We start from the raw sequence: 27,750 nt of genomic DNA, 5'->3' as shown, positions 1-27,750 counted from the left end.
TAAAATTTCGAAAAAGCTGTTTGATAGGTTTTCGTTCAGCAACGATGTATGTTAAAGGCTACTGGACCAGGGCAAATGTTTCTTTCTCCTAAAATGTGCAAACAATACATTAATTTGCTGCCTGTCACTGTCTGTACAAAGTTTCTACGTTCTCCCTGTGACCGTGGGGGTTCCTTCGGATGATTTGGTTTCCTTCCACATTAAAGATGTTCGAGTTAATTGGTCATATGAGTATATTTGGGTGGTGTGGGCTTGTTGGGCGAGAAAGACTTGTTACCATGCTGTATCTCAAATAAAAATAAAGTAACATAACATTCCATTTGCTTACATGATATCTGCACGACTTCAGTTTTTATTCCACATGAGTAGTAAGCCCAAGAGAATTTACTACATTCAAGCCTCTCCTAATGCCAAAGGAGGAGGGCCTTAAGCTGTTGCCCGCCCCCCCCCAAGCCCTTGCAATGGCTAAATCGAGCTTCAGTCTATCTCTGCACACAGAGTAAACAGTTCCTTACACTGGAAGACAGTCAAATTTGGGTAGAGCAACATGTAGCTTGCACAGAGTTTATCATTTTCCGGGAAATGTTGATGTTTATCAGTGTGCTTGTGTTTTCTTGGGAACACGCTACAGATCGCAGAGTTCTTTGTAATGCAGCTGTGTTTGAGAAACCTCAACAAAAACACTGATTCCCTTTCTAGTTCTGCTCGGAAAGTGCACACCCCAGTACAACAGTCTCGTCCACTCTGTAGCCTTGGGAGCAGTTGGGACAGGACTTGAAGCACCTTCAATTAATAACTCAAAAAGACTGAAGTTGGGTAAAATACCGAAAGGTTTTTATTCGCTGTACAATACGACCTCCATGGTGAGTGTCTGCCCCCGGACTGAGGGGGAGGGGGCAAGGCGAAATCACCTTTATTTAGGAATCTGTGGAAGGAGCCACAGGGGCAGTCAGCAGAGGAGCGTGTCCAGACAGCTAACCCAGTTACAACGTATATATGGTTTACCACATTCACCCCTCCTTTTTCTAAAAAGAGTCCCGCGGGGTGAAGTGACTGACAATATTTAAAACAAGCATATTTACAGGTCAAGTCTATCAGGCGGTCGAGTCCGTCGCTGTGATCTACGTAGCACCGGCGATGGCGGTTGTGCTGGTTCCGGCCTGACTCGAGGTGCCAGCACGTTAGGTAGGCGTCGGTAATCCCTCGTGCGTGTGTGTCGCGCCCGGTATGGGAATGTCGTGTGGTGTCTGTGTAGGGTTTGGAGTGCGCGGTGTCTCATGGGTACATACATCGGTGGGTACGGGGTCAATAGTCACCACGGAGTGTCCTACGGGCGCCAGATCGCGGATGGAGACCGTGACCTCCCGCCCATCAGGTAAAACCACATAGGCATACTGAGGGTTCGCATGAAGTAAGTGAACCCTCTGGACCATCGGGGAGTATTGATTGCTCCTCGCATGTTTCCGGAGCAGCACTGGCCCCAGGGACTTCAGCCAAGTTGGTAGGGTGGTCCCAGTGGTCGACTTTCTGGGAAAAGAAAAGAGCCGCTCATGAGGGGTGGCATTGGTGGCCTTGCATAACAGGGAGTAGATGGAGCGGAGTACCTCGGGAAGGACCTCCTGCCAGCGAGAGACTGGCAGTCCCTTTGACCTGAGGGCTAAGAGTGTGGCTTTCCACACCATGCCATTCTCCTTCTCTACCTGTCCATTCCCCTGGGGATTATAGCTCGTGGTCCTACTAGTTGCAGTTCCCCTAGCCAGTAGGTATTGGCCCAGCTCGTCACTCATAAACCAGGACCCTCTGTCACTGTGGATATAGCATGGGTATCCGAACAGAGTGAAGAGCTTGCGCAGGGCTTTTATAACTGATGTGGTAGTGGTGTTGGAGCAGGGGATGGCGAAGGGGAACCGCGAATACTCGTCAATTACGTTAAGAAAGTACACATTGCGGTCGGTGGAGGGAAGGGGACCCTTGAAGTCGACACTCTTCGCTCAAAAGGGCGGGTGGCCTTGATGAGTTGTGCCTTTTCGGGTCGGTAGAAGTGCGGTTTGCACTCTGCGCAGATTTGGCAGTCTCTGGTCATCATCCTGATCTCCTCAAGGGAGTAAGGCAGGCTCCGGGCTTTCACGAAGTGGAAAAGCCAGGTGACCCCCAGGTGGCAAAGATCTACATGTAGGGCGTATAGCCAGTCGATCTGCGCGCTGGCGCATGTTCCCCGGGATAGGGCATCGGAGAGCTCGTTGAGCTTCCCAGGCCTGTACGTGATGTGTTAGTTGTAGGTGGAGAGTTCAATCTTCCACCTCAGAATTTTATCATTTTTGATCTTGCCCCGCTGTTGGTTATTAAACATGAATGCGACTGAGCGCTGGTCAGTTAGCAGGGTGAACCTTTTGTCAGCGAGATAGTGCCTCCAGTGCCTAATAGCTTCCACTATGGCCTGGGCTTCTGTCTCCACTGCGGAGTGCCGAAGTTCAGGGCCTTGAAGAGTACGGGAGAAGAACGCCACTGGTCTTCCCGCCTGGTTGAGGGTAGCAGCCAGTGCGAAGTTGGAGGTGTCACTTTCTACTTGGAAGGGAATGGCCTCATCCACTGCATGCATTGCTGCTTTGGCAATGTCCCCTTTTATGCGGCTGAAGGCCACGCGGGCCTCGGCTGAGAGGGGGAATGTGGTGGACTTGACCGGGGGCGGGCCTTGTCTGCGTAGTTACAGACCCATTGGGCGTAATATGAAAAGAAGCCCAGGCATCTTTTGAGGGCTCTGAGGGTGTTGGGAAGAGGGAGTTCCAACAGGGGGCGCATACGGTCGGGGTCGGGGCCAATGACTCCATTCTCCACGACACACCCAAGGATAGCTAGTCCGGTGGTCCCGAATACACACTTGTCCTTGTTATAGGTGAGATTGAAAGCTTTGGCTGCTTGGAGAAATTTTTGGAGGTTGTTGTCATGATCATGCCGGTCGTGACCGCAGATGGTGATGTTATCCAGATATGGGAATGTGGCCTTCAGTTGGTACTGGTCTACCATCCGGTCCATTTCCCTCTGGAAGACAGATACACCATTCGTGACACTGAAGGGGATGCACAGGAAGTAATAAAGCCTGCCGTCCGCCTCGAAGGCAGTGTAAGGGCGGTCCTCCCGGCGGATGGGGAGCTGATGGTAAGCGGATTTTAGGTCTATGGTCGAGTACACCTTGTACTGTGCTATCTGATTGACCATATCCGCGGTGTGGGGTAGAGGGTACGCGTCGAGCTGTGTGAACCTATTGATGGTCTGGCTATAGTCCACAACCATCTTATTTTTCTTCCCGTTCTGAAAAACGACCACCTGCGCCCTCCAAGGACTTGTGCTTGCCTCAATGACCCCCTCCCTGAGCAGCCGCTGCACCTCCGACTTAATGAAAGCTCTGTCCCCCGCGCTGTACCTCCTGCTTTTAGTTGCCACGGGTTTACAGTCGGGGGTCAGGTTGGCGAACAGCAGTGGGGGAGGGATCCTGAGGGTGGAGAGGCCGCAAGTGGCGTCGGTAGTGTGGCAGTTGGCATGGTGTTGGGTGGGATGCGCGGGTCGGTGTGTGTGTGTGGTCAGTAGCAGGGTATATGACATATCCCTACAAAATTGGGGATTTACGACAGGTGGCTCTGGAAGTCGAGCCCCAACAGCACAGGGGCACACAGTTGAGGCATGATCAGTAATGTAAAGTCTCAATATTCTGTGCCCTGCACCACTAGTGTCGCTACACAACCCCCCCGGATGTCTGTTGTATGCGACCCGGAAGCCATGGTGACCCTCTGACTTACCGGCCGCATCACGAGTCCACAATCCTGCACCGTGTCCGGGTGGATAAAACTCTCCGTGCTGCCTATGTCAAACAGGCAGCTTGTCCTGCACCCCTCCACCAGGATGTCCATCATTGACCTTGCAAGCTGGTGGGGAGCGCTTTGGTCGAGGGTCATGGAGGCCAGGGTTGAGTCGCTGTCTTGGTCCGGCGTGGTGGGGTAGCCCGTGAGCACCCGTTGGTCGTAGGCGGTGGGAGGGGGCGCCGACCAAGATGGCCGCCCCCATGTCTCACACCTGGTGGCGGCGTGCAGGCAAGATGGCGACCCCCACGTCTTGCACGCGGCGGTGCTTGATCCCGCTCGCGGTTTGGACTTACAGACCTTGGCGATGTGGCCCTTCTTTCCGCAGCTGGAGCAGGTAGCTTGTCGGGTCGGGCAGCGTTTCCGAGGGTGCTTCTCCAGTCCACAGAAGTAGCACTTCGCGGACTCACAACTGGCGGCAGCTGAGGTTGATTTGCCGGCAGGTTGCGGGGTCTGCGGCACCCACGAGGCCATCGGGGGATTGCGTGCCTGGAGAGCCTCGGAGTTATGCAGAGCGGCCTCCAATGTATCAGCCAGCTCCATCGCCAAACTTAGGGTAAGATCGGCTTTTTCCAGCAGCCGCTGGTGCACGTACACTGACCTGGTCCCCGTGACGAAGGCGTCTCTCACTAGGAGTCCTGCATGCTGCGCCGCCGTCAGCTCCTGGCAATTGCAGGCTCGCACGAGTGTCCGTAGGGCCTGGACGAACTCAGCACTTGATTCCCCAGGCTGTTGTTGCCGTGTCGCTAAGCGATGCTGAGCATAGACGCTGTTTATCGGCCACAGATATTGTCCTTTGAGGGCGCTCATCGCGCCGTCATAGCTCGGCTGGTCTCTGATCAGCGAATAGACCCGTGGACTGACCCTGTAGAGTAGAACTCTGCGCTTCACTACTGGGTCGGTCGCTTTAATCTCCTCTAGGTACGCTTCGAAGCAGGCCAGAGTTCGAAAGTGTTTCCAGCTTCAGGCTTTTGCGGATCGAGGTCTAACTTGTCGGGTCTCAGCGTGTGTTCCATGCTTTAAAATATACAGTGAGTAAAATTGAAGAACCTTCAATTAATAACTGCAAAAGACTGAAGTTGGGTAAAATACTGAAAGGCTTTTATTCACTGTACAGTATGACCTCCATGGTGAGTGTCTGCCCCTGGACTGAGGGGAAGGGGCAAGGCGAAATCATCTTTATTCAGGAATCTGTGGGAGGAGCCACAGGGGCAGTCAGCAGAGGGGCGTGTCCAGACAGTTAACCCAGTTATGACATATATATGGTTTACCACAGGACTGAGACTGCAGTTGTGCATGAAGGATGTTATGGGAAAGGCCCTTTTCACCACTAGTTACACAAGGTGCTGGTGCTTGTTCAGATTTTGAGATGGGGCAGTGGCCAAATGACTTTGCTTGTTTGCTCACCGAATATTTTTGGTCTCCAGATGAGGGGAAATGGATCGGATGCCTGCTACAGAGCAGAAACAGGGAATTGGCCACTTTCAGAACCAGGAGGTGCAATGCACTTGCAAAGTCAGGCTTGGGTTTCATCCTGATGATTGTGTGATTCGACAGAGTCTGGTACAACTCTAGAGAATGCTCACTCATTCCATTCCGCCTGCATCCGTGTGTGTGTGCATTGCTGACCAGTCTAGGTCACAGTGAGAAAAAGTCAAGTGTGGGGGGAGTCCACCTCAACAAGCGGAGCCATTGCAGATCCAGCTGGAAGTTTATAAAACACTTCCACATGTTAAGCTGCAGTGTTGTTAATGTTACGACTTCCTTTTCCTAATATTTCTTCATTACTGTACTGGAATGTTGTGCGGACTCATTTTAACTCAAGGGTGGCAACAAGGAATGCTGCCAGTTCCTACAAGTTATGTGTGTTTAATTACAAATATGAAGGTTGAATTAGTCAGCACCTATATCAGCAAGCCCTAAAACACCTTGATCTGAAACATTGAGTATCCCTTTGTTTGCATGGATGCTGTTCAACCAGCTGAGTTAGGCCAGCAGTGTCTTTTGCTCCATTTCCCTCTCTTGTATCTCCCAAGGCACCACATTTGGTCCCACAATACTGCATCCAAGGAGAGTAAAGCCTGCTTTAGCCAAAAACAAAATCACCTCACCTAATATAGAGTTGAACATATTATTCTGCTTACTGCTTACTGCCTACCCCAAATGTACACAGTTTTCCACTGAGGAACAGGCACAACATGTGTCTCTGTCAGGAATTGTAATTTCCTGCCAAGAGCTACAAACCATATCAGTATTACTCTGTCAGACTTTGTCCAGCCCGTGAGTTAAACTAACAAAGTTTTATTAAATAATAGAATCTTCATGGAGCAACAGCATTTCTTTTCACTGTGTCCATTCTCAAACCGGTTCTAGCTGATTAAATACCAATAAACCTTAGTTGGTGACATGGTACGATTCGTAAAGGAATACAGATCGAATATTACATAAACAACATGTGTTATCATGTACCCGAACCAGTAATCCACAGTGTAGAGACTGGAGGTCAGAGGTACACCTCCTAACCGATGACTGTTCCCATCTTTCTTCCAATCACTTAAACTCCACTGCTCCTTCCATTTTTCCTTCTTTTGGTTGCCTACCCAGTCTGTGCTCTTCATCTTCCTTCCTCCTGTTCTATTAAATATCCCACCATAGGGCACCTGATCTTCAGCCTCCCCTCCTCAGGAACCGCCTGATGCCCACAGTGAGTGATGATAACGGTAAAATAGGTGGTGCAGTGGTTAAGGTATCAGGCAATAATCCATAAACCTGGGCTAATAATCTAGAGTTCAAATCCCACTATGGGCTTTGAACTCTTGTGGAATCAGAGCCAGAATCAGAACCAGGTTTATTATCACCAGCATGTGTCGTGAAATTTGTTAACTTAGCAGCAGCAGTTCAATGCAAGACATAATAAAAAACAGAAAAATAAAATAAAATAATAATAAATAAATAAGTAAATCAATTGCAGTCTTCGTATATTGAATAGATTAAAAATTGAGCAAAAAGCAAAAATTATATACATAAAAAAAGTGAGGAAGTGTTCAAGGGTTTAATATCCATTTAGGAATTGGATGACAGAGGGGAAGAAGCTGTTCCTGAATCGCTGAGTGTGTGCCTTCAGGCTTCTGTATCTCCTGCCTGATGGTAACAATGAGAAAAGGACATGCCCTGGGTGCTGGAGGTCCTTAATAATGGACACTGTCTTCTTGAGACACCGCTCCTTGAAGAAGTCCTGGGTACTTTGCAGGCTAGTACCCAAGATGGAGCTGACAAAATTTACAACCCTCTGCAGCTTTTTTCAGTCCTGTGCAGTAGCCCCCCCCCCACCCCCTCATACCAGACAGTGATGCAGCCCATCGGAATACTCTCCATGGTACATCAATTAAAGTTTTTGAGTGTATTTGTTGACATACTAAATCTCTTCAAACTCCTAATGAAGTATAGTCACTGTCTTGCCTTCTTTATAACTGCATCGATATGTTGGGGCTAGGTTAAACCTTCAGAGATCTTGACACCCAGGAATTTGAAGCTGCTCACTCTCTCCACTTCTGATCCCTCTATGAGGATTGGTATGTGTTCCTTTGTCTTACCTTTCCTAAAGTCCACAATCAGCTCTTTTGTCTTACTGACATTGAGTGCCAGGTTGTTGCTGCGGCACCATTCCACTAGTTGGCATATCTCACTCCTGTACGCCCTCTCGTCACCATCTGAGATTCTACCAACAATAGTTGTGTCCTCAGCAAATTTGTAGATGGTATTTGAGCTATGCCTAGCCACACAGTCATGGGTATAGAGAGAGTAGATCAGTGGGCTAAGCACACATCCGAGGTGCACCAGTGTTGATCGTCAGCGAGGAGGATGTGTTATCACCAATCCGCACAGATTGTGGTCTTCTGGTTAGGAAGTCGAGGAACCAATTGCAGAGGAAGGTAAAGAGGCACAGATTCTGTAACTGCTCAAGCAGGATTGTGGGAATGATGTCATTAAATGCTGATCTATAGTCAATGAACAGCATCCTGACATAAGTGTTTGTGTTGTCCAGGTGGCCTAAAGCCGTATGAAGAACCATTGAGATTGCGTCTGCCGTTGACCTATTGTGATGATAGGCAAATTGCAGTGGGTCCAGGTCCTTGCTGAGGCAGGAGTTCAGTCTAGTCATGACCAACCTCTCAAAGCATTTCATCACTGCAGATGTGAATGCGACTGGGCAACAGTCATTAAGGCAGCTCACATTATTCTTCTTAGGCACTGGTATAATTGTTGCCTTTTTGAAGCAAGAAACTATGGTCCATTATCATAGTAAGGTCACTTGTAATGTGAAGGGTTAACTTACCTGCCGGTTGGAAGCTCTTGTGCCATGTCAGTCACTGATTGGTCTGTTTGAAGGACGCGGCAGCTCCCTTCCATGCCACGGCAACGCCTTTCAGTACCGGGCACTCCAGGGGTATAAGAATAGCACATGCGAGAACCTCTGGCTCCTTTTCTCGTTAGGGATTCCCCTTCAGATTGGGTTGTGTTGGCCAGAAAGAACGACAATCAGTGAGTAAACAGGAATGGAGGTGGCCATTTTGTGAGACTGTCCTTGCAGCTGCCATTTTGTGAACTGTTTGTTGACCTGGAATAACTTAATCAGAGTAATTGACTGTGTTCACAAAGAGTTCCAGCTAATGACCTGCTAAACCTGAGATCATTCTCAGACAAGTAGCTACTTATTATGCAAAGTAGTAAGTTTACAGGAGGAGCAATCTATAATTTCATTAGGCTCACTGACTGTGTCACCTGGTTTAAATAGTTTAAACCAGTCAGAGTTGAAAAGAACAAAAGGCATGAGGCTGAGGGAAAAGACCATAAGAACAATACTGGTTGTAGCACAGGACCAGAGCCAATAAGAAGGTGACCGTGAGCCAATGAGTTGGAAATGCATCATTTGAACTGCTATGAAGAGTTTAAAGATAAGGAGCTTCAAATGGAAGGCAGCAGCAACTCTCTAGAGACCAACCATTGTGGATGTGTAGTACCCCATGGATGTGTAGAGTTTGCACTGGGGGCATGACGTACACCTTGCCACTGCGGACTCCTTTCCTGGGTACTGTATCACCTTTTCTATTCTTTGACTGTTCATGAAGGGTCAGGGAAATTAGTAGGTGTGTACACAGGTGTTCAGCTGTGTAAATTCACATGCACTTCAGTTGAGACAATAAAGGTACATGTTGGTAAATATGGATTCTCACGGTGGCAAATTGATTATTATGACTAAGAGGTAAATCCTTGTAACAGTTATGACCAGGACTGAAGGACCACAGAGAAAGTGTGCTGCAGAAAGAAGGACCCACACACACACTTAGATAAGTACTTGTTCGAGTTAGAAGTGCTATTAAATGTTTAGTGTTGTAGTTTTGTAACTTAGGAGGCTTAGAGAAGTAATTATAAGACCATAAGATCATAAGACAAAGGAGCAGAAGTTGGCCATTCAGCCCATCGAGTCTGTTCTGCCATTTTATCATAAGCTGATCCATTCTCCCATTTAGTCCCACTCCCCCGCCTTCTCACCATAACCTTTGATGCCCTGGCTACTCAGATACCTATCAATATCCGCCTTAAATACACCCAATGACTTGGCCTCCACTGCTGCCTGTGGCAACAAATTCCATAGATTCACCACCCTCTGACTAAAAAAATTTCTTCACATTTCTGTTCTGAATGGGCGCCCTTCAATCCTTAAGTCATGCCCTCTCATACTAGACTCCCCCATCATGGGAAACAACTTTGCCACATCCATTCTGTCCATGCCTTTCAACATTCGAAATATTTCTATGAGGTCCCCCATCATTCTTCTAAACTCCAATGAATACAGTCCAAGAGCGGACAAACATTCCTCATATGTTAACCCTCTCATTCTCGGAATCATTCTAGTGAATCTTCTCTGTACCCTCTCCAACGTCAGCACATCCTTTCTTAAATAAGGAGACCAAAACTGTCCACAGTACTCCAAGTGAGGTCTCACTAGCACCTTATAGAGCCTCAACATCACATCCCTGCTCCTATACTCTATTCCTCTAGAAATGAATGCCAACATTGCATTCACCTTCTTCACTACCGAATCAACCTGGAGGTTAACCTTAAGGGTATTCTGTACGAGGACTCCCAAGTCCCGTTGCATCTCAGAACTTTGAATTCTTTCCCTATTTAAATAATAGTCTGGCCGTTTATTTCTTCTGCCAAAGTGCGTAACCATACACTTTCCAACATTGTGTTTCATTTGCCACTTCTTTGCCCATTATTCCAATCTATCCAAGTCTCTCTGCAGACTCTCCATTTCCTCAGCACTATTGGCCTCTCCACCTATCTTCGTATTGTCAGCAAAATTAGCCACAAAGCCATCTATTCCATAATCCAAATCGTTGATGTACAATGTAAAAAGAAGCGGCCCCAACACGGACCCCTGTGGAACACCACTGGTAACCAGCAGCCAACCGGCATAGGATCCCTTTATTCCCACTCTCTGTTTCCTGCCAATCAGCCAACGCTCTATCCACGTATGTAGCTTTCCCATAATTCCATGGGCTCTTATCTTGTTACGTAGCCTCATGTGTGGCACCTTGTCAAAGGCCTTCTGAAAATCCAAATATACAACATCCACTACATCTCCCTTGTCTAGCCTACTTGTAATTTCCTCAAAAAATTGTAATAGGATTCCTTTAGGGAATCCATGCTGAGTTCTGCCTATCTTGTCATATGCCTCCAGGTACTCTGTAACCTCATCCTTGACAATCGACTCCAACAACTTCCCAACCACCAATGTCAAGCTAACAGGTCTATAATTTCCATTTTGCTTCCTTGCCCCCTTCTTAAATAGCAGGGTGACATTTGCAATCTTCCAGTCCTCTGGAACCATGCCAGAATCTATCGACTTTTGAAAGATCATCGCTAATGCCTCCGCAATCTCCACAGCTACTTCCTTCAGAACACGCAGGTGCATTCCATCTGGTCCGGGAGATTTATCTACCTTTAGACTATTCAGCTTCCTGAGTACTTTCTCTGTCGTAATTGTGACTGCGCACACTTCTCTTCCCTGCCACCCTTGAGCGTCCGGTATACTGCTGATGTCTTCCTCAGTGAAGACTGATGCAAAATACTCTTTCAGTTCCTCTGCCATCTCCTTACCTCCCATTACAATTTTTCCAGTATCATTTTCTATCGGTCCTATATCTACTCTCTCCTGTCTTTTACTCTTTATATACTTGAAAAAGCTTTTAGTATCCTCTTTGATATTATTTGCTAGCTTCCTTTCATAGTTAATCTTTTCCCTCTTAATGACCTTCTTAGTTTCCTTTTGTAAGCTTTTAAAAACTTCCCAATCCACTGTCTTCCCACTAATTTTTGCTTCCTTGTATGCCCTCTCCTTTGCTTTAACTTTGGCTTTGACTTCTCTTGCCAACCACGGTTGCATCCTTTTTCCATTCGAAAATTTCTTCTTTTTTGGAATATACCTGTCTTGCACCTTCCTCACTTCTCACATAAACTCCAGCCACTGCTGCTCTGCCGTCCTTCCCGCCAGTGTCCCTTTCCAGTCAACTTTGGCCAGTTCCTCTCTCATGCCACTGTAATTTCCTTTACTCCACTGAAATACCAACACATCGGATTTCGGCTTCTCTTTTTAAATTTCACAGTGAACTCAATCATGTTATGATCACTGCCTCCTAAGGGTTCCTTTACCTCAATCTCTCTAATCACCTCCGGTTCATTACACAATACCCAATCCAGTACAGCCGATCCCCTAGTGGGCTCAACAACAAGCTGTTCTAAAAAGCCATCTTGCAGACATTCTACAAATTCTCTCTCTTGAGATCCAGTGCCGACCTGATTTTTCCAATCCACTCGCATGTTAAAATTCCCCACAATTATCATAACACTGCCCTTCTGACAAGCCCTTTCTATTTCCTGTTGTAATTTGTAGTCCACATCACTGCAGCTGTTTGGAGGCCTATAAATAACTGCCATCAGAGTCCTTTTACCCCTGCAATTTCTTAGCTCAACCCATAAAGATTCTGCACCTTCCAATCCTATTTCACCTCTTTCTATTGATTTAATATCATTTCTTACCAGTAAAGCCACGCCTCCCCCTCTGCCTACCTTCCTATCCTTCCGATACACCGTGTATCCTTGGACGTTCAGCTCCCAGAGACATGTATCCTTTAGCCACGTCTCAGTGATGGCCACAATATCATACCTGCCAATCTGTAGCTGTACGACAGGATCATCCACCTTATTCCTTATGCTGCGTGCATTTAAGTACAACACCTTAAGACCAGTATTTGATACTTCGGTACTTTTCATTTTGATTTCACTGCAACTTAATTTTTTGACTCAGATGCTTAGTCGAGTGTTGCTATTTTTAGATAAATAGTAACTGTACTTAATCACAATCAGTATCTTCTGCGGCTCTTACTGAATCTGCAGTTTTGCTTTCATGCAACATTTGGCATAGTTGGCAGTACTTGGTGAGTGTAACTGGAGTTTGAAATGTTCAGAGAGAGGAGCAAGTGAGAAAACACCTTGTGTGAGGAGTGCTGAGTCCTGGGGTGGGTCAAAAACGGTGTTGGGTTGGGCAGTCTTGCCAATCTTCTAGCAGGCCACATCATGCTGGTGGATTGGTCAGACAAGTTGGTCTCCCACAGGGAGAAGATTGGATACCACATTATGTCCATATCTGAGGTAGGTTCCCAGATGAGAAGAGGAGCAAAAGGGATGCCTTTTGACCCCTGGCAGCCATCATAAAGCACCAGTAAAATCACACAGAAAGAGCAGGAGATACGAAGTCTAAAGAACAAGGTGGAGGAGCTGCATCAGCACTCTACCACCACTGGGGAAGTCTCCCGACTGATGGATGGTGCGAATGGAGAAGAGAAGGTAGAGCAGAGTCCTTGCAATGGTTGCTCTCCCTCCTACGCACCACAGACAGTACAAGCCAGACTGGTGACCACCTGCTCCCATACCAGGGAGGGGAGACTTTAGGTTGTGGTCCCTCTGAAACTCACAGGACAGGAAGAGGAGGACGAGGAATGTGGGGCCCCTCTGAGATGACAGAGATCATGAGTTCTGTCAAGGAACTGGTGGGATTGGGGTTAAGTACAGGCAGAAGCCAGGAGAGGCTCTGGCCATGTGGCTGTTGAGGATATGCGATGAGAGAGATATCAGAATGAGTCTACCTAATGGAGAAATGGGGGCTGTTATCCCAACACACAGTCAATAATGCCCTGACGATTCTGTCCGTTTGTCATGAAGGTAATAAGTCCTTATGGGATCAGGTGGCAGTGGCAGTGGCAGTCAAGGTTACGTACCCCGTTCATCTTGAGTGGGATTTAAAGCCCCAGGTAGAGTGGAGCACAGTAGAGGAAGAGACTGGAGCCTTTTGCCAGTGGCCTCTAATTACAGGTTTATTCAACGATAGTGATAACCCGCCAGAGGATTCTGAACTAACCTGGCCATGGTAGAGCATTTAGTTAAGACAGTAGCTCCCCATGTAAAGGATATGGTGCTGCCTTTAATGGAGCTGTTAGTCGGGGGGGGGAGGGAGTGCATGGGTTACCATAGATGTAGCCATTTGGCTGCAGGAAGGGTTGGAGTATGTGGGAGGAGATGTGCGTGGCTGGGTCTGGAAGCTCGATAAGTAGACGGGAAATGGGAGGATCCTGTGTGACCTGTAAGAAGATGTTTTTTTAGTGCTGCTTCAGGCAAAGGACCAGGTCAATGGAGTTCCCACTCCTATCCTCTGTGCGATGTGGAGGGAACACTGCGAGGGAAAGTTGGGCAAGTGAACTGTTAAGGGAAGGGGGTCGTCTTCCAAGCCCTTCCCGGATTTCTCCCCTTGCGATCAGGTTCCCTACATCCCAATTTGGAGGCCTTACAGTGGCACTAGCGGAACTCCATTAGCTGTAGGGGTCGGGTGGTGGGGAGCAGTCCCCTGCCCTAGTCACATAGAGATGGGGACAGAGCTCCCGGTAGCCCCTTCCCAGCCGGGAGACCCGAGCCCTAACACACCCATTGCAGTGGATTGGGGGAAAGGGGACCTGAGGCCTAACGCACCCATTGCAGTGTATTGGAGGAAAGGGGACCTGAGGCCTAACGCACCCATTGGAGTGGATTGGGGGAAACGGGACCGGAGGCCTAACGCACCCATTGGAGTGGATTGGGGGAAAGGGGACCTGAGGCCTAATGCACCCATTGCAGTGGATTGGGGGAAAGGGGACCCGAGGCTGAACACACCCATTGGAGTGCATTGGGGGAAAGGGGACCTGAGGCCTAACACACCCATTGGAGTGGATTGGAGGAAAGGACACCCGAGGCCTAACACACCCACTGCAGTGGATTGGGGGAAAGGGGACCTGAGGCCTAACGCACCCATTGGAGTGCATTGGGGGAAAGGGAATGTGCAGCGATGGACAGCACTAGTGGACACTGATCCTGTGCATTCCACCATTCCAGGAAACTCCAATTGTTGGCAGGTCCCTGTATTACAATAGAGAGCTTAGGGGCTGTTCCCTCGTTCCCACCAGGGAATTTAGCTTGCAGGTGGCCATCAGACCAGGACAGCCAGGACCCATTCCTGTCTTGGTGGCAGTATCTCCTGTGTGCATTTAGGGTATGAATGTGCTGAGGCGTAGATCCCTGCAAACAAGGAAGGGTATTTTACTTTTGGGGTGGTTCCGGTGTGAAGGTACTAGTGGCATTAGCCAAGTGGGAGCCTTTGGTGATTCCACTCCCCTCGAGGGTGGTCAACACCAAACAATACTGGATTCTGGGAGGGACCAAAGAGATGGGGGAGACTGTAGATGCCCTGTTATGGGAGGGAGTCACTCTCCCTGCCACCTCCCCCTATACCAGCCTGGTATGCCCAGTGCAGAAAGGGGATGGGAGATGGCACATAATGATTGACTATCAACAGTTAAATAAACATGCACCATACCACCCCACACCCACAGCAACTATCCTGCATGTGGTGACTATTATTGAGGACATAGGGGTTAGGGAGGGGAAGCATTGGTATATGTGCCTTTGGTATTCGGCTTTGGGGGAAACGGGAAGGAGGTATGCCTCTCCAGCAAGCCTGGCCCAAACGTATGGTAACAGCCTTGAAGAACTTGAGCCTTGGTGACCCCTGGTGGAGTGAGTGCTTTGAGGAATGGTATTTCCCTACTTATGACTTGTTTAACCTAAAGGTCCCAACTCTGAAAGTGATTCCCCAGCCAACAAGGAAGGGAAAGGAATGTTGGTATAGTCTGTATGGCAAGCACAGGTCCAACCAGTCAGTGGGACACAGTGACTGTGAGCACTAGTGGTATCTTTGGATGACTGTATCTATGCCGAGTGGTCCTATGAAGCTGAGCACTTCGAGGACACTGAATGACAATTACTGGGTATGTGGCTCCCCACGGGGTGGTATGGCTGCTACTGTCCGGGGTATGTGGTGCCATACATATTCCACCTCGGGGCCCTGGATGAGTATCCTGCCCATGATGGCCAGTACAGTAAGAGGGCCATCACAGAGACAGAAAGGGTTTGGATAATAGTTTCTCCCCAGTACGATTCAGCCAAACTATCCAGGGAACTGATACGCATGTGATGGAGACACTGGCTAATGAGACGGCCATAGCATTCAAGCACACAGAGGATGCCCTGACCTGAGTTTCTGCCAAAATTATGGTCATTGAATGTTTGCCTTACAGAATTGGATGGCCTTAGACTATCTGCTCACAGAAAGGTGGCAGTGGTGCTGTTATTGATCAAGAATGCAGCACCTACATTACTGATGAGTTGGGGAACATCACTCACCTGGCTGATCACATCTGAGAGTCAGTGGATAAGATTAAGAAAGTAGGGGACCTGTTCCATAATGCTGTTTCTATGCACAAACACAGGAGATGGCTTTAACTGGTGTATTAACATTGCAGTGAGACAGACAGCAGACAGCAGATCAATATGTAGTGCTAAAGGGGGGGGGGGTCATTGCTCTAAAAGAAATAGATCCATACATTACACTTCCTCCCCCTTTGATTAATGCAACATAAAACTGATCAATATGTAGTGCTAAAGGGGGGGGGGGTCATTGCTCTAAAAGAAATAGATCCATACATTACACTTCCTCCCCCTTTGATTAATGCAACATAAAACTGTATATGTACAAAATAGTCAATTTCCTTTTCATAAACTTTATTCTAAATGAACACGCTTTCACAATAACAGTCCATAACTAGCTTCACGGCTCTAAAGGTTCAGTCTTTTTGGTGGTGCTCTGTTTCTTTCAGGATAGCACCTCTGGACTGTGGAGTGGTATCAGGCTTGGTAGGCGTCTTGTCTAAAACAATGTTCTCGGTTTCTGGTGTCATGTTGCTGTCAGTGACATCATCACAGAGTTAAGTCCAGTTACTGTAATGTGTCTGCCTTCTTGGATGCAGTTGACTCAGGTGTGTTCTCCAGTTGAGCATCCAGTAACTTCCAAAAAGGAAGTTGTCCAACTTGTGCTGTAGAGAAATGTCCTCCTTGCTCATCGCTTTAATGGACTTCTTGAAGGTTTGGATAAATGTTTCATCTAACCCATTCGTTGCTGGGTGGTGAGGAGTTGACTTGAAATGTCTGATGTCATTTTTCTTCATGAACAGTCTGAATTCTTCTGACACATATTATGGTCCATTGTCACTCTCTATTTGTTCTGGTAAGCCGTTTCTGGTGAAGATAGTCCTCAGAGTGGAGACAGTCTTTGCTGAAGTGGTTGACTTCATTGGTATAACCGCCAGCCACTTTGAATGAGCATCCACAGCAATCAGAAACATTGAGTCCATGAATGGCCCAGCAAAGTCAATATGTACTCTTTGACATGGTGAAGACAGCTACTCCCATGGGTGTAATGGTGCCTGTGGAGGTATATTTTGAACTTTTTGCCATCCTGAACAGCTTTTGGCCAAGTTTTCAATCTGTTTATCTATTCCTGGCCACCACACGTATCTCTGGGTGAGACTTTTCATCTTGACTGTACCAGGTATCCTTCGTGCAGATTCTCTAACACTCTGGTGTGCAGTTTAGAGGGAACCACTACGTGACATACACACATCAGCATTCTTTGACATACTGACAGTTGGTCTCGTCTCACTAAGAACTCTGGAAACGTGGGGTTACCATGAGCTGGCCATCCTCGCATCATGATTTCATAGACTTTTGACAATGTTGGGTCATTCCTTGCTTCCCTTTGTATTTCAGAATTTATTACTAGCAACTGGTCCACCAATGTGGTGTGGAACACTTCTGCTGGGTCACAGTATGAAGACTTCTCCTCTTCAGTTGCCAGTAGTGGAAGACGTGACAAGTCATCAGCTTTGCCGTGTTGTTTGGTACCTTGAATTGTATGTCATAAGAGTGGGCTCCTAAGAACAGTGTCCAATGTTGTAACCGGGTAGCAGCCATCACAGGAATTCCCTTCCTGGGATTGAAAATGGACACAAGGGGCTGGTGTTCTGTCACTAACATAAAGCTCTGTCCGTAGAGGTAGTGGTGGAACTACTTTGTTCTCCGTACTAGACTAAGGGCCTCTTAGTCAATTTGTGTGCAGTTTCATTCTGTGCTCGTCAATGATCTTGAAGCAAATGTTAAGATCCATCTTTCATAATTGTGACAAAATGACTCCAAAGCCATAATGTGATGCATTGCATGCCAATGTGATGGGCAGGGATGGGTCATAATGGGTGAACAGTTCATTGGATGTTATCAGTCTCTTTGTTTCCTTGACTGCTTTACATATCTTTCTGACCCTTCCCTCTTTACTCCTGTCTGCAACAGTGCATTCAATAAATACAGCACTGTAGCAATGTTTGAGAGAAACGGGTAGTAGTAGTTTAAAAGGCCCAAGTATGACCTTGGTTGTGACACATTTTCCAGTTTGGGTGCCTGTAACACTGCTTCAATCTTCTCTTGTGACTTACATAAGCCATGCTTGTCAATGACATATCCACAGCATGAGATTTCATTCTTGGAAAAATTCACATCTCTCTCTCTTTGTGTGCAGACCACACTCACTCAGACTGGTAAGCACTTTACCTAAGGTCTGGAGGTGCTCTTCATCATTCTTGTCAGTGACAATGATGTCATCAAGGCAATAATGTGTTCCTGGGACACCAAAGATGAGACTATTATACTGGAACAGTCATTTGTGAGTGTTGATTGCGAGGAACTTCCTGCTTGATAACTCAATCTCCATTTTCAGATAGGCTTGTGACAAGTCAATCTTTGAAAACCTTCCCCCACCCACCAAAGATGCAAAAATATCTTCTATTCGTGGCAGGGGATACTGCACAGTACGCAGCACTGGGTTGATGGTTGAAATCCCCACATATGCGAACAACTCCAGCCTTCCCTTTCTTGATAACCAGGACAATGGACATGGCCCAATCATTCCACACAAACTTAGAGAGAATTCCAGATGCTTCCAAGCTCTGTAGATCAGTGTCCACTTTAGGACGTAGTGTGTACTGGACGCACCTTATGGAATCTTGGTGTTGCTGTTTCATCCAGTTCAATTCTGGTCTTCATGCCTTTGAGTTTATCAATCCTTTTCTCAAACACCTTCTCATTAGCATTAAGCAGCTGTGCCAGTGTCTGGTTAGTGCTACCATTGCCTTTTGATGTCACACAGAGCTTTGACTGAGTGCCAGTCGAGTTGGACTTTTCTCAACCATTCACATCTGTAAAGTGCTGGCCTTCCACTTTTCAATACATAAAGCTCTAACTGTTGTGTTTGGCCTTCGTATGTCACATTTACTTTCAGTTTGCCTTTTGGAGACACTGTTTCCACTTGCATAAGTCTTTAGTATCAATGAGGTCTTCTCTGACGGTATTTTAAAAAACAGTCTGTTGTAGTCAGCCTCTGGAATTATGGACAAAGATGACCGTGTATCCAGCTTCATTTTCAGTTTTACATTGGACACGTATATTGTGATCCAAATAATTCTGTGATCTGCTTCAGTAACACGATGCAGTTCTGGGCATGACAGTTCACCTTTGTCAGACTCTATGTTGTCTGATTCTGTTTTATATTCGGCAACTTTATGTATTTGCTTAGTTTTGTGTTTAAGACTTTTCATTTAGTTGTGCTTTTCGTCTGCCTTGCACATTCTCTCTGTGAACTTGACTGTGACACAGTCTGCAGACTTTTTCTATGAACCAACAGCCACTTGCATCATGGGAGGATCTGTCATATCGATAACATCTTTGGCTTTTTACCCCATTCAGGAACATTTTGTGCATTTCACATTCTAACCTCCTTCTCTGTAGTTCTGCTGTATCCTTTGCTGCAGTCTCCAATGACATTGCAATGGTCAATGCCCGTTCTAAGGTTAGGTCTCTTTCAGACAGTAGCCTCGTTTGAGTGCTTTGACTATACATGCCAAATACAAGGCTGTCCCTTAATGCATCAGAAAGTCCATCTCTAAAGTCACAGAACTGGGAAAATTTGTGTAGTTCTGCAATGTATTCAGAAATGCTTTCATCTTGACTGGTTCATTTTGTAAAATCTGAATCTCCCAGTGATTAGTAACAATTTAGGGCTCAAGTGATTTTGTAAAATGGTAACAGTTTCATCAAACATCTTGCTTGCTGGCTTTTCAGGGGTTACTAGGTTGCGTAAGAGATTGCACGTTCTTGGGGCCATTAAGCCAAGAAGTGTAGGGGCTTTGCTCGTCCACGTTGCTCATCTTACAATCCAGTTCAACCCTCTCGATATATGACCCCCCACAGCCTTCATTAGAGCTATTAAATTTATTAACTTTCCAGACTGAAGCCATCACCACGTTATTTTCACTCTAAATTCAGCGAGTCTTTCACGGTTACTCACAGGTTCTTCGACTTCTTGTGCTGTTTAACTCTCGCTGTTTTGTCCCATACCTGTTGGTGCAGTTCGTGATATTTTCTGACATTCAGGTTTGTACTCGTCACCAATTAGTGTCTGTGCACAACTACATAAATATTAAGTAAAAGCACACACAGGTGAGATGGCTTTAACTGGTGTTATTTCAGCAAGAAAGGGAGCGAGGGAACAATGCATATATGTAGATCAGTGGTCTGCAACCTCTGGGCTGCGGACCGATACTGGGCCGCGAAGTATGCAGGGGTGCAGTGGTAGCTGGGATGCACTCAGCTCATCTTTAAGAAAAAAAGCCGAAATAAACAAGCTAATTAATTGGGTGCCGCCGAGGTGCATGGAGCAAGTGAGATTGGGACTCGCCTCTGATCTGGGCTGACATTTACATGCCAGGCGGCACCCAATTAATTACATTGTTTATTTCGGCTTTTTTCTTAAAGATGTGCTGGGTGTGTCCCAGCTACCACTGCATGCTTCGTGGCCTGGCATCGGTCCGTGGCCCAGAGGTTGGGGACCACTGGTGTAGGCAACAGTGCATGTGCAGACAACAGATCAATAGGTAGTGCTGGGGGGGTGGTCATTGCTCTGAAAGAAATAGATCCATTCATTACACATAGCTATTACACCCTGGGGGGGAAGAAGGAGGCTCTTTGAGGTTGATAGACTACCATAGTACACTGGGTAGCTTAAAGTACTTGGCTATTGCAGTAATGGGCTGAGCCTCGATCTCCATTTCAGCTGGGTCAAACTGTCGTGACAGGGCATACGACTTGGTGTCCTTGGGAGGTGTGGTGCCCGGGAGGAAGTTGACTGTACAGTCGTGTGGTCTGTGAGGTGGCAGGGTGCTGGTTTCTCTCTTAATGAAGCCACTGGCAAGGTCGTTGTATTCCTGTGGGAGTTTGGTCAGGTTGAGTTTCTCCTCCATCTCCACGGATTTATGGGATGAAGTCGGCTGAGGTTGCAGCTAGGTGGGTCCCCAACTCAGCATGAGCTAAACGACCAGGTGAAATGAGAGTCGTGAGTGGGGAGGCAGGGGTACTCAAGATCAGCGCATCGATCAGGAGGAATTGGATGGACTCTAGGTACTTACTTTCTGATGTGTGTGTGTGTGTGTGTGTGTGTGTGTGTGTGTGTTCGTTCTGACCATCCCAGACCCCAAGAGACATCTGTCAACAGCTGTGATACAAAAGGGGTGAGAATGGACTCTATACGGAGTCCAAGTTTCACACATAGGTTCCAGTCCAGTAAGTCGCCTGCTGTGCCAGAATCCACCAGAGGCTCCTGTGTGCGTAGAGCTGTTGGCATGTAGAGGAGGACAGTTGGATTATGATGCTGGAACCAGGGGCCAGAAAGATCTTACCAGATAGAAGGTCCCTTGTCTCTACCTCATGGTGCCATTTCCTAGATGCAATGGGCTTGTGTGATTGGTAGCTCTGCAGTAAGCACACACGTTGTTTCTCCACCAGTGCTCACTCCCTTGGGTATTTAAGGAAGCTCTCTCCAACTACGTGGGCTCCGCAGGTGTTGCTGAGAGTCCTGCAGCCTGAAGTGGTTCTGGGATTCTGGCTGATGATTGAGAGGGCCAGAGTGCTGAGGCTTTCAAGGCCAGTCGACATCTTTGGGTAGTCAGCTCGTCTTTCAAATGCTCCGGGAGGCTGTGTTGGTAGTGGGTCAGCAGTGTTTCTGCATTCTAGCCACGCTCCTTCATGAGAGTTCTGAATTCCACTGTTATCCAGCACCAAGCATGAACCTTGACACAGGTGAAGTGTGCAATCTGCTGCATCCCTTTCACTTCCTATATAGTCAAAAACATGGCAAATGCTCAGCAACAAATTTCTTGAAAATAGTGGACTTATTTTCCTAGTTAGGGGCAACACAGATCAGAGCTCACCTGGTTGAGAGAGATGATGAAGGCAATCTTGGCTCAGTCCATGGAATACAGAAGTGTATGATGCATTGGGACAGGAATTTGCAGTGTTGGCTTGGGGATCCATCAGAGCGTTTGGGCACTGGAATCTGGGACTCAGAGGGAGGAGGTTAACTCCTCCGGTATTGTTTTATCAAGACACAGAGTGGCGAGCAGATGGTCAAAGGTTTCCTGCTGCTTCTGGATCATGTGCTCATATTGACGGAAGACTTCCTTTAGGGGATCATACTCTGCTGGAACAATCAATGGTTTACTCATCCTGTCAGGCAATGTAGAGGAGGTTTAACCCAAACACAGAGCAGCAGAGATGATTTAGCAGTGAGCAATCACTTTAATGACCAACTGCAAAATAACAAGCCATGAGGGGCCACAAAACAAGAGAGAACAGATGCTTAACATGACAAGGCATCAAGGTAACTGAAGGCTATGAGCAACTGGTTAAAGCTGGCTGGTTCGATGAGTGTACAAGGGGGTGGATGTCAGCTGGGCTTAAATAGGTTGCAGGTGATTCCTGTTAGCTGGGTGGAGGCAAGGAGGTGCCTGCCTGTGCAGGCCTGACAAAGTTATGCTCTCCAGCATCGACTGTGCTCCTAACCAAATAGTTTGAGTACAATTACATTGTCAGCTACTTGACAATGTGGAAAATTTGCACAGGTACATAGTGTTCACAAAACACAGAACAAATCCATCTGGTTAATTACTACCCAATCAGTCTGCTTTCAATCACTAGTAAAGTGAAGGAAGCTGTCATTGACAATGCTATCGAGCAGCACTTGATAATATGCCCAGATTGGATCTGCTCAGCTCCAGACCTCTTCATAGCCTTGGTCCAACATGGACCAAAGAACCAAATTTCAGAAGCGAACAAAGTGTGACTACTCCTGAGATCAAGGCAGCAGAGCTGATGTGTGGCATGAATGGACCCTGGTAAAATGGAAGTCAACAGCTTCAGTACCCTTATTAAAATAAGGTGTTCCAGGCTACCAGCCAGCTGTAGCTATCTGCCATTTCATAACTCTACATTCAGAGAAATGGCTTCCTTATAAACTCACATGAATTCATGAACAAATATTGTTACTCTATTCACAAAGACTGCCACAACAACACAAACCTCCATTCTTTATCTTTGGTTCTTGCTACTTTGTCAATTGAAATAGTGCACTGCTGATGGGAGCTATCCTCCGTAGTATCCAGGACATCTTCAGGAAGCAATGTCTCATAAAAGCAGCATCCCTCATTAAGGACCCACATCACCCAGGTCATGCCTTGTTTTATTTGCTACCATCAGGAAGGAGATACAGGAGCCTCAAGTCACACACTCAGTGATTCAGGAACAGCTTCTTCCCCTCTGCCATCTGATTTCTGAATGGACATTGAACCCATGAACACTACCTCACTTTCTTTGTTTCTATTTTGCACCACTACTTATTATTTAATATATATTTACAGTAATTCACATTTTTTCTATTATTTATTGCATTGTACAGTTGCCTCTAAGACAAATTTCACGACGTATGCCAATGATATTAAACCTGATTCTGAATGAAATTTGCAAGAGTCTTTATTGATGTTATTTAGACCAATACCTAATAGTCAATCAAAACCTTTTGCTGTTGGATTTTATACACCATGTGTAGGATTGCCTGAATGGAAACATAGGCAATGAAACTTAAACCAGATATCACACACGCAACTTTATTGCAGATATTTTTCTCATGGCTATTTGTAAGTTGCTGATCACATGGTCCCTCTTGATAAACGGAAGCTCACTACTATCAGAGCAAGCATCAATAGTGGGCTACCCAACTGTTCTTACAATCCACTTGCATTATAGGGAGCTGTCTCAATGCTCAAATAGCACATTCCCTTTTACTGCTGGGCAAGTTATGTTAGACATTGACAAGGGCCCTGGGCAGAAGGGTCAGCATGGTCACAGTGGGCAGAAAGGCCTCTTCCTGTGCTGCTTGACTCTGTGACTATGATTCCACCCTCACCATTAGGTGCCTGTCCCTCTGATCCTTAATCACTTCTTTCCTAATACTGACAGTCAGTAGCCAATGCTTTGTGATTCAACCAATGACATTCTTTAAACTGAGCAACACTCAGACTTGTATTTAAAATCAAAGCTATTGTCTGCCACACTAGATGAACAGGATGTCACTTACCCAGTAGCTGAGTTTAAAGGACTGCTCTCATTTCCTTTTTCTGCCTGCGAGGAATCAATAAATAAGGTCTGTGACATATTTAGAATGCCATATAAATGAAGTCCTACAATAGTACCTCAGGCCTTTCTTGACCAGATTTGCTCTCCTCCTAACAACCTAGCAACCTGAACATCTGAAGGTCTCGGCCGGAATCACTAACCGTTTACTCTTTTCCATAGATGCTGCCTGGCCAGCTGAGTTCTTGCAGCATTTTGTGTGTGTTCCAGTATCTGCAGATTGTCTCGTGTTTGTGATCCTCCTCCCAGACTTGCTGCCAGCAGTTTTCTTCTGTGCCTCCAGATTTGCATCTTCCCCGGCTAGCCAGCTGTTATTTCTGCGTTGTCTGTTTCACTCCCGGTTTTGTAGTTGTTTGTGTCTGCTTTCCCAATCTTTTAATATTGAAACCATGGTAACCAGTTTCAATCTACTAGTACTTCTCAAATAATAAACGACTGCCTCATGATGACTGACAACACCTAATAGGCTTTCATGCTAGTCTCCAGCAACAGTCTGGGATAATGAATGCCATCAATCCCTGAGCCTTGTTTGATTTAAACTTGTCCAGCGCTTCCATTTCATCGATACAAACAGTGTCTAGAGAGACGTTGTTTCCTCCATGTCTTTACTTCCTCAAAGTATTCACAAGAGATGGTTTAGAATTCCACGGAATTCCCTCTCAGCAGAGAGGCTGATGGAGCTCTCTGTCACCTATGCGGAAATGACGCAGCAACTTCAGTGAAAAAGTGGGGGCCTGCAGTTTGCAGTTTGAAGTTAGACTGGGACGCATATATTGTTAAACTCACATATCCAAAATTTAGTGTCTAAGTATAGATGTGCTGCCCTGCCATTGGCTTCACTAAAAATCTATAAAATGTGGGAATAAGGCCAGTGCCTCACACGTAAAGCCCTCCCCACCATTGAGCACCGTTTACGAAGAGCGCTGCCACCAGAAAGCAGCGTCCATCAGAGGACACCCGGCAACCAGGCCGTGCTCTCTTCATGCAACTGCCATTGGGCAGGAGGTACAGGAGCCTTGGGTCCCTCACCACCAGGTTCAGGAACAGTTATTACTCTTCAGCCATCAGGTTCCTGAACAGCTTGGATAACTTCATCCACCTCAATGCTGATCTGACTTCACAACCTATGGACTCATTTTCAAGGACTCTACAGCTCATGCTGTCAATATTATTTATTTACCTTTATGTTATTTGCACACTTATTCTTCTTTTGCACATTGGTTGTTTATCAGTCTTTGTTACTTATAGTTTTTTTTAATAAATTCTATTATGTCTTTATTTTCCTGTATATGTCTGCAAGAAAATGAATCTCAAGGTAGTATATCAAAGTTCAATGTTCAAAGTACATTTATTATCAAAGTATGTATTAATTATGCAACCCTGAGATTCATCCGCTTACAGGCAGCCACAGAAGAAGAAACCCAAAGGAACCCAATTTTTAAAAATGACCAACACCAATGCATAGGGAGAGAAAAGACAACAAATCATGCAAACAACGGCATTTGGAACAAAACTGAAGACATGAAACACAGAGCACTCGGAACAGGCTCAGAGCTTTAGTCTCAGATCATCACACAGCAGGGCAAATCGCCACCAAGCTCGCAGACACGAAGCCTGGAACAGCCAGAGCAGTCTCACAGACTCAGCGCCATGGAGAGAGGAGTAAACGTCACAGAAGAGTGGGCGGAATCTTCCCGACCATCGCCTGCAGTCCCAACACCCTGCCTTTCAGGGCCAGTGTTTAAATTGTCCAAACACTGGATCATCCCCCGCACTAGGACCCGGGCCCCGCTGCAGTGATACGCTTTGGGCCTGCACCCTTCTGCCACATTGCAGCCCATAATCGACCTTTCTGAATCAGCCTGGCACTTACCAACCTCACTCCCGGTTTAGGTGGATAGGGTCTGAAACTCCTCCACTCCAACTCCCCTCTGATTTGAACGCTCCAACTCTGTCTCGACCATGCCTCAACCTCGCTCCAACCACTTCTCCTCGAACATGCCATGCTCCAAATTTGCATCGCAACTGTATTCCCCGACCCTCGAGCCAGCCTCGTCTGCACTCGTCTCTTCATTGTTTGCCGTGATAATTTACCACAGAAAAAGTGCTATTAATAAAGTATTTCGTTGTATTTTTTGTTTTATGAACCACCAGTAAGTTGTCATCCAACAGTCAACTTAACCTGGATGCCATGTACAGTAACATATACATAATTTTATAATAAATTTAATTTGAACTTTCAACTTTGGACTTTAAAATGTTTTTTGAACTTTGTGTACTGAGTAGCAGTGTGAAGTTTGTAAAATAACTGAAAAACAAGATCAACACAGACATGTAACTATTGTCTATTCTCATCCAAGTAACATTTTAACTGTTATTTATTTCTTGCAAATAACCTGCTTTAATCATTTAGGTTCCTGGTGGCCTGTGCTCCTTTGTGCAACATTATCAGCTTCCATTTCCACATAAAAACATTAAAAATCTAAATGCACAAGGGCAAAGCTTAGAGCAAACAGTATCAGACTCTCAGCTACAGTAAATTTGGACCTGTTTGTGCCATACTCTATTTATCTTCATTTTCAGGATCAATTATATCTCTTTGTCTTTGTGCCTTTTCTCAGACTTCCCTCTTACTGCAACAGTAATGAGAGGATTTTCTAAACAGTTACAGAATCTTTTGTCTTTGCAGCTATATTGGTCCAAAAGAGTTAAGTTTCTGACTTAGTAGCCCAAGAATGTGCTGAAGACTGTTGAAGACATTTATGTCTGAGAACCTGAGAAAAGCCTCGTCTTCCTCAAGAAGGAGACGGAGTATTCCTTTCAGGACAACAAACAATGTGCTGGAGCACCGTGTGCAGGGTTTCTGTCTGAAACGTCAACAATATTTTTCCTTCCACAGATGCTGCATAATCTGTTAAGTTCCTCCAGCAAATTATTTGGTGCTCCCATTTCCAGCCTCTCTAGTTTCTTACTGTATGTCTCATCTTTTTGAGGAATCCAGGTAGTTCTAGTAAAAACAACATCTATTGCCTATTCCTGCTTTTCTTTGAGAAAGTGGACATTTTTGACCTCCAACCATCAATGTGAATGAGGCATTCTTATAATATCCTCATGTGGGAGGTTCCAGGATTCTAGTCCAGTGCAACAACATTTGATAAATTGTGGTTGTCCCTGATATTAGCAAGATATTGAAGAAAAGTCAACCAAACAACAGCTCCAGAGGTCCCAACCTTTTTTTAAGTCATGGACCAATGCAATAAGCAAGGAATCCATGGACCCCAGGCTGGGAACCCCTGCTCTGATCCATTATATTACGGCTTATTTATACCTCACTGCTTTCTAACAACCCCCTGTAGCTATGTCTAACAAAAATCTATTAATGGAAGTGTTGGAAAAATTTCATTGAACATCACCACAACAATCTTTTATTTTAGGGGCAGGGAGAATACTCTAGATTTTTACTACTCTTTAACATCAGCTTGAAAGATCTGACTTCTAAGTTTTTGCTCCCTTATCTGGATTCCACCAGCAAAGGAAATGGTATCTCCCAATTCCTTAATAAATGGATCATCCCTCTGCACATATTCTACATTTATGGGGATAAAAACCCGGTCCATGAAACATCTCTTTGTAATTTAACCCCTATATTGCCTTCACTCTAGTGAATTTGAAGTGCTTCTTCTCCAAGGCCAAAATATCACGGTTTCATTATGAAGTGAAACAGAATGAAAAACTCTAGATTGGTTTTAATCAAAGCTTTGTATTGTTGCAGCATAACAGCCAAGCAGCTGTGTCACAACACACATGACGTAATGACCAATGTTGCAAGATTAACACA

General features: G+C 46.1%; 1 protein-coding gene across 3 annotated transcripts in view; it reads left to right on the top strand.

Moving 5' to 3' along the window:
• Positions 1 to 1,326: 1,326 nt before the first annotated feature.
• The window catches only part of mgst2 (microsomal glutathione S-transferase 2), a 76,898-nt gene continuing 50,474 nt past the window's right edge, over positions 1,327 to 27,750 (top strand). For 2 of the 3 annotated variants that reach the window (XM_063045072.1, XM_063045071.1), the window contains exon 1: positions 1,333 to 1,375. In XM_063045072.1, coding sequence (XP_062901142.1) covers positions 1,348 to 1,375 — 28 coding nt within the window. In that variant the 5' untranslated portion in view covers positions 1,333 to 1,347. Of the gene's footprint in view, positions 1,376 to 27,750 lie in introns of all 3 variants that reach the window. The other variant, XM_063045074.1, reaches the window with a different exon arrangement.

Source organism: Mobula hypostoma, chromosome 4, assembly GCF_963921235.1.
Source record: "Mobula hypostoma chromosome 4, sMobHyp1.1, whole genome shotgun sequence".
NCBI lineage: Eukaryota > Metazoa > Chordata > Chondrichthyes > Myliobatiformes > Myliobatidae > Mobula > Mobula hypostoma.
Note: the sequence above shows the minus strand (reverse complement) of the source record. Positions and strands in the feature narration are given on the sequence as shown.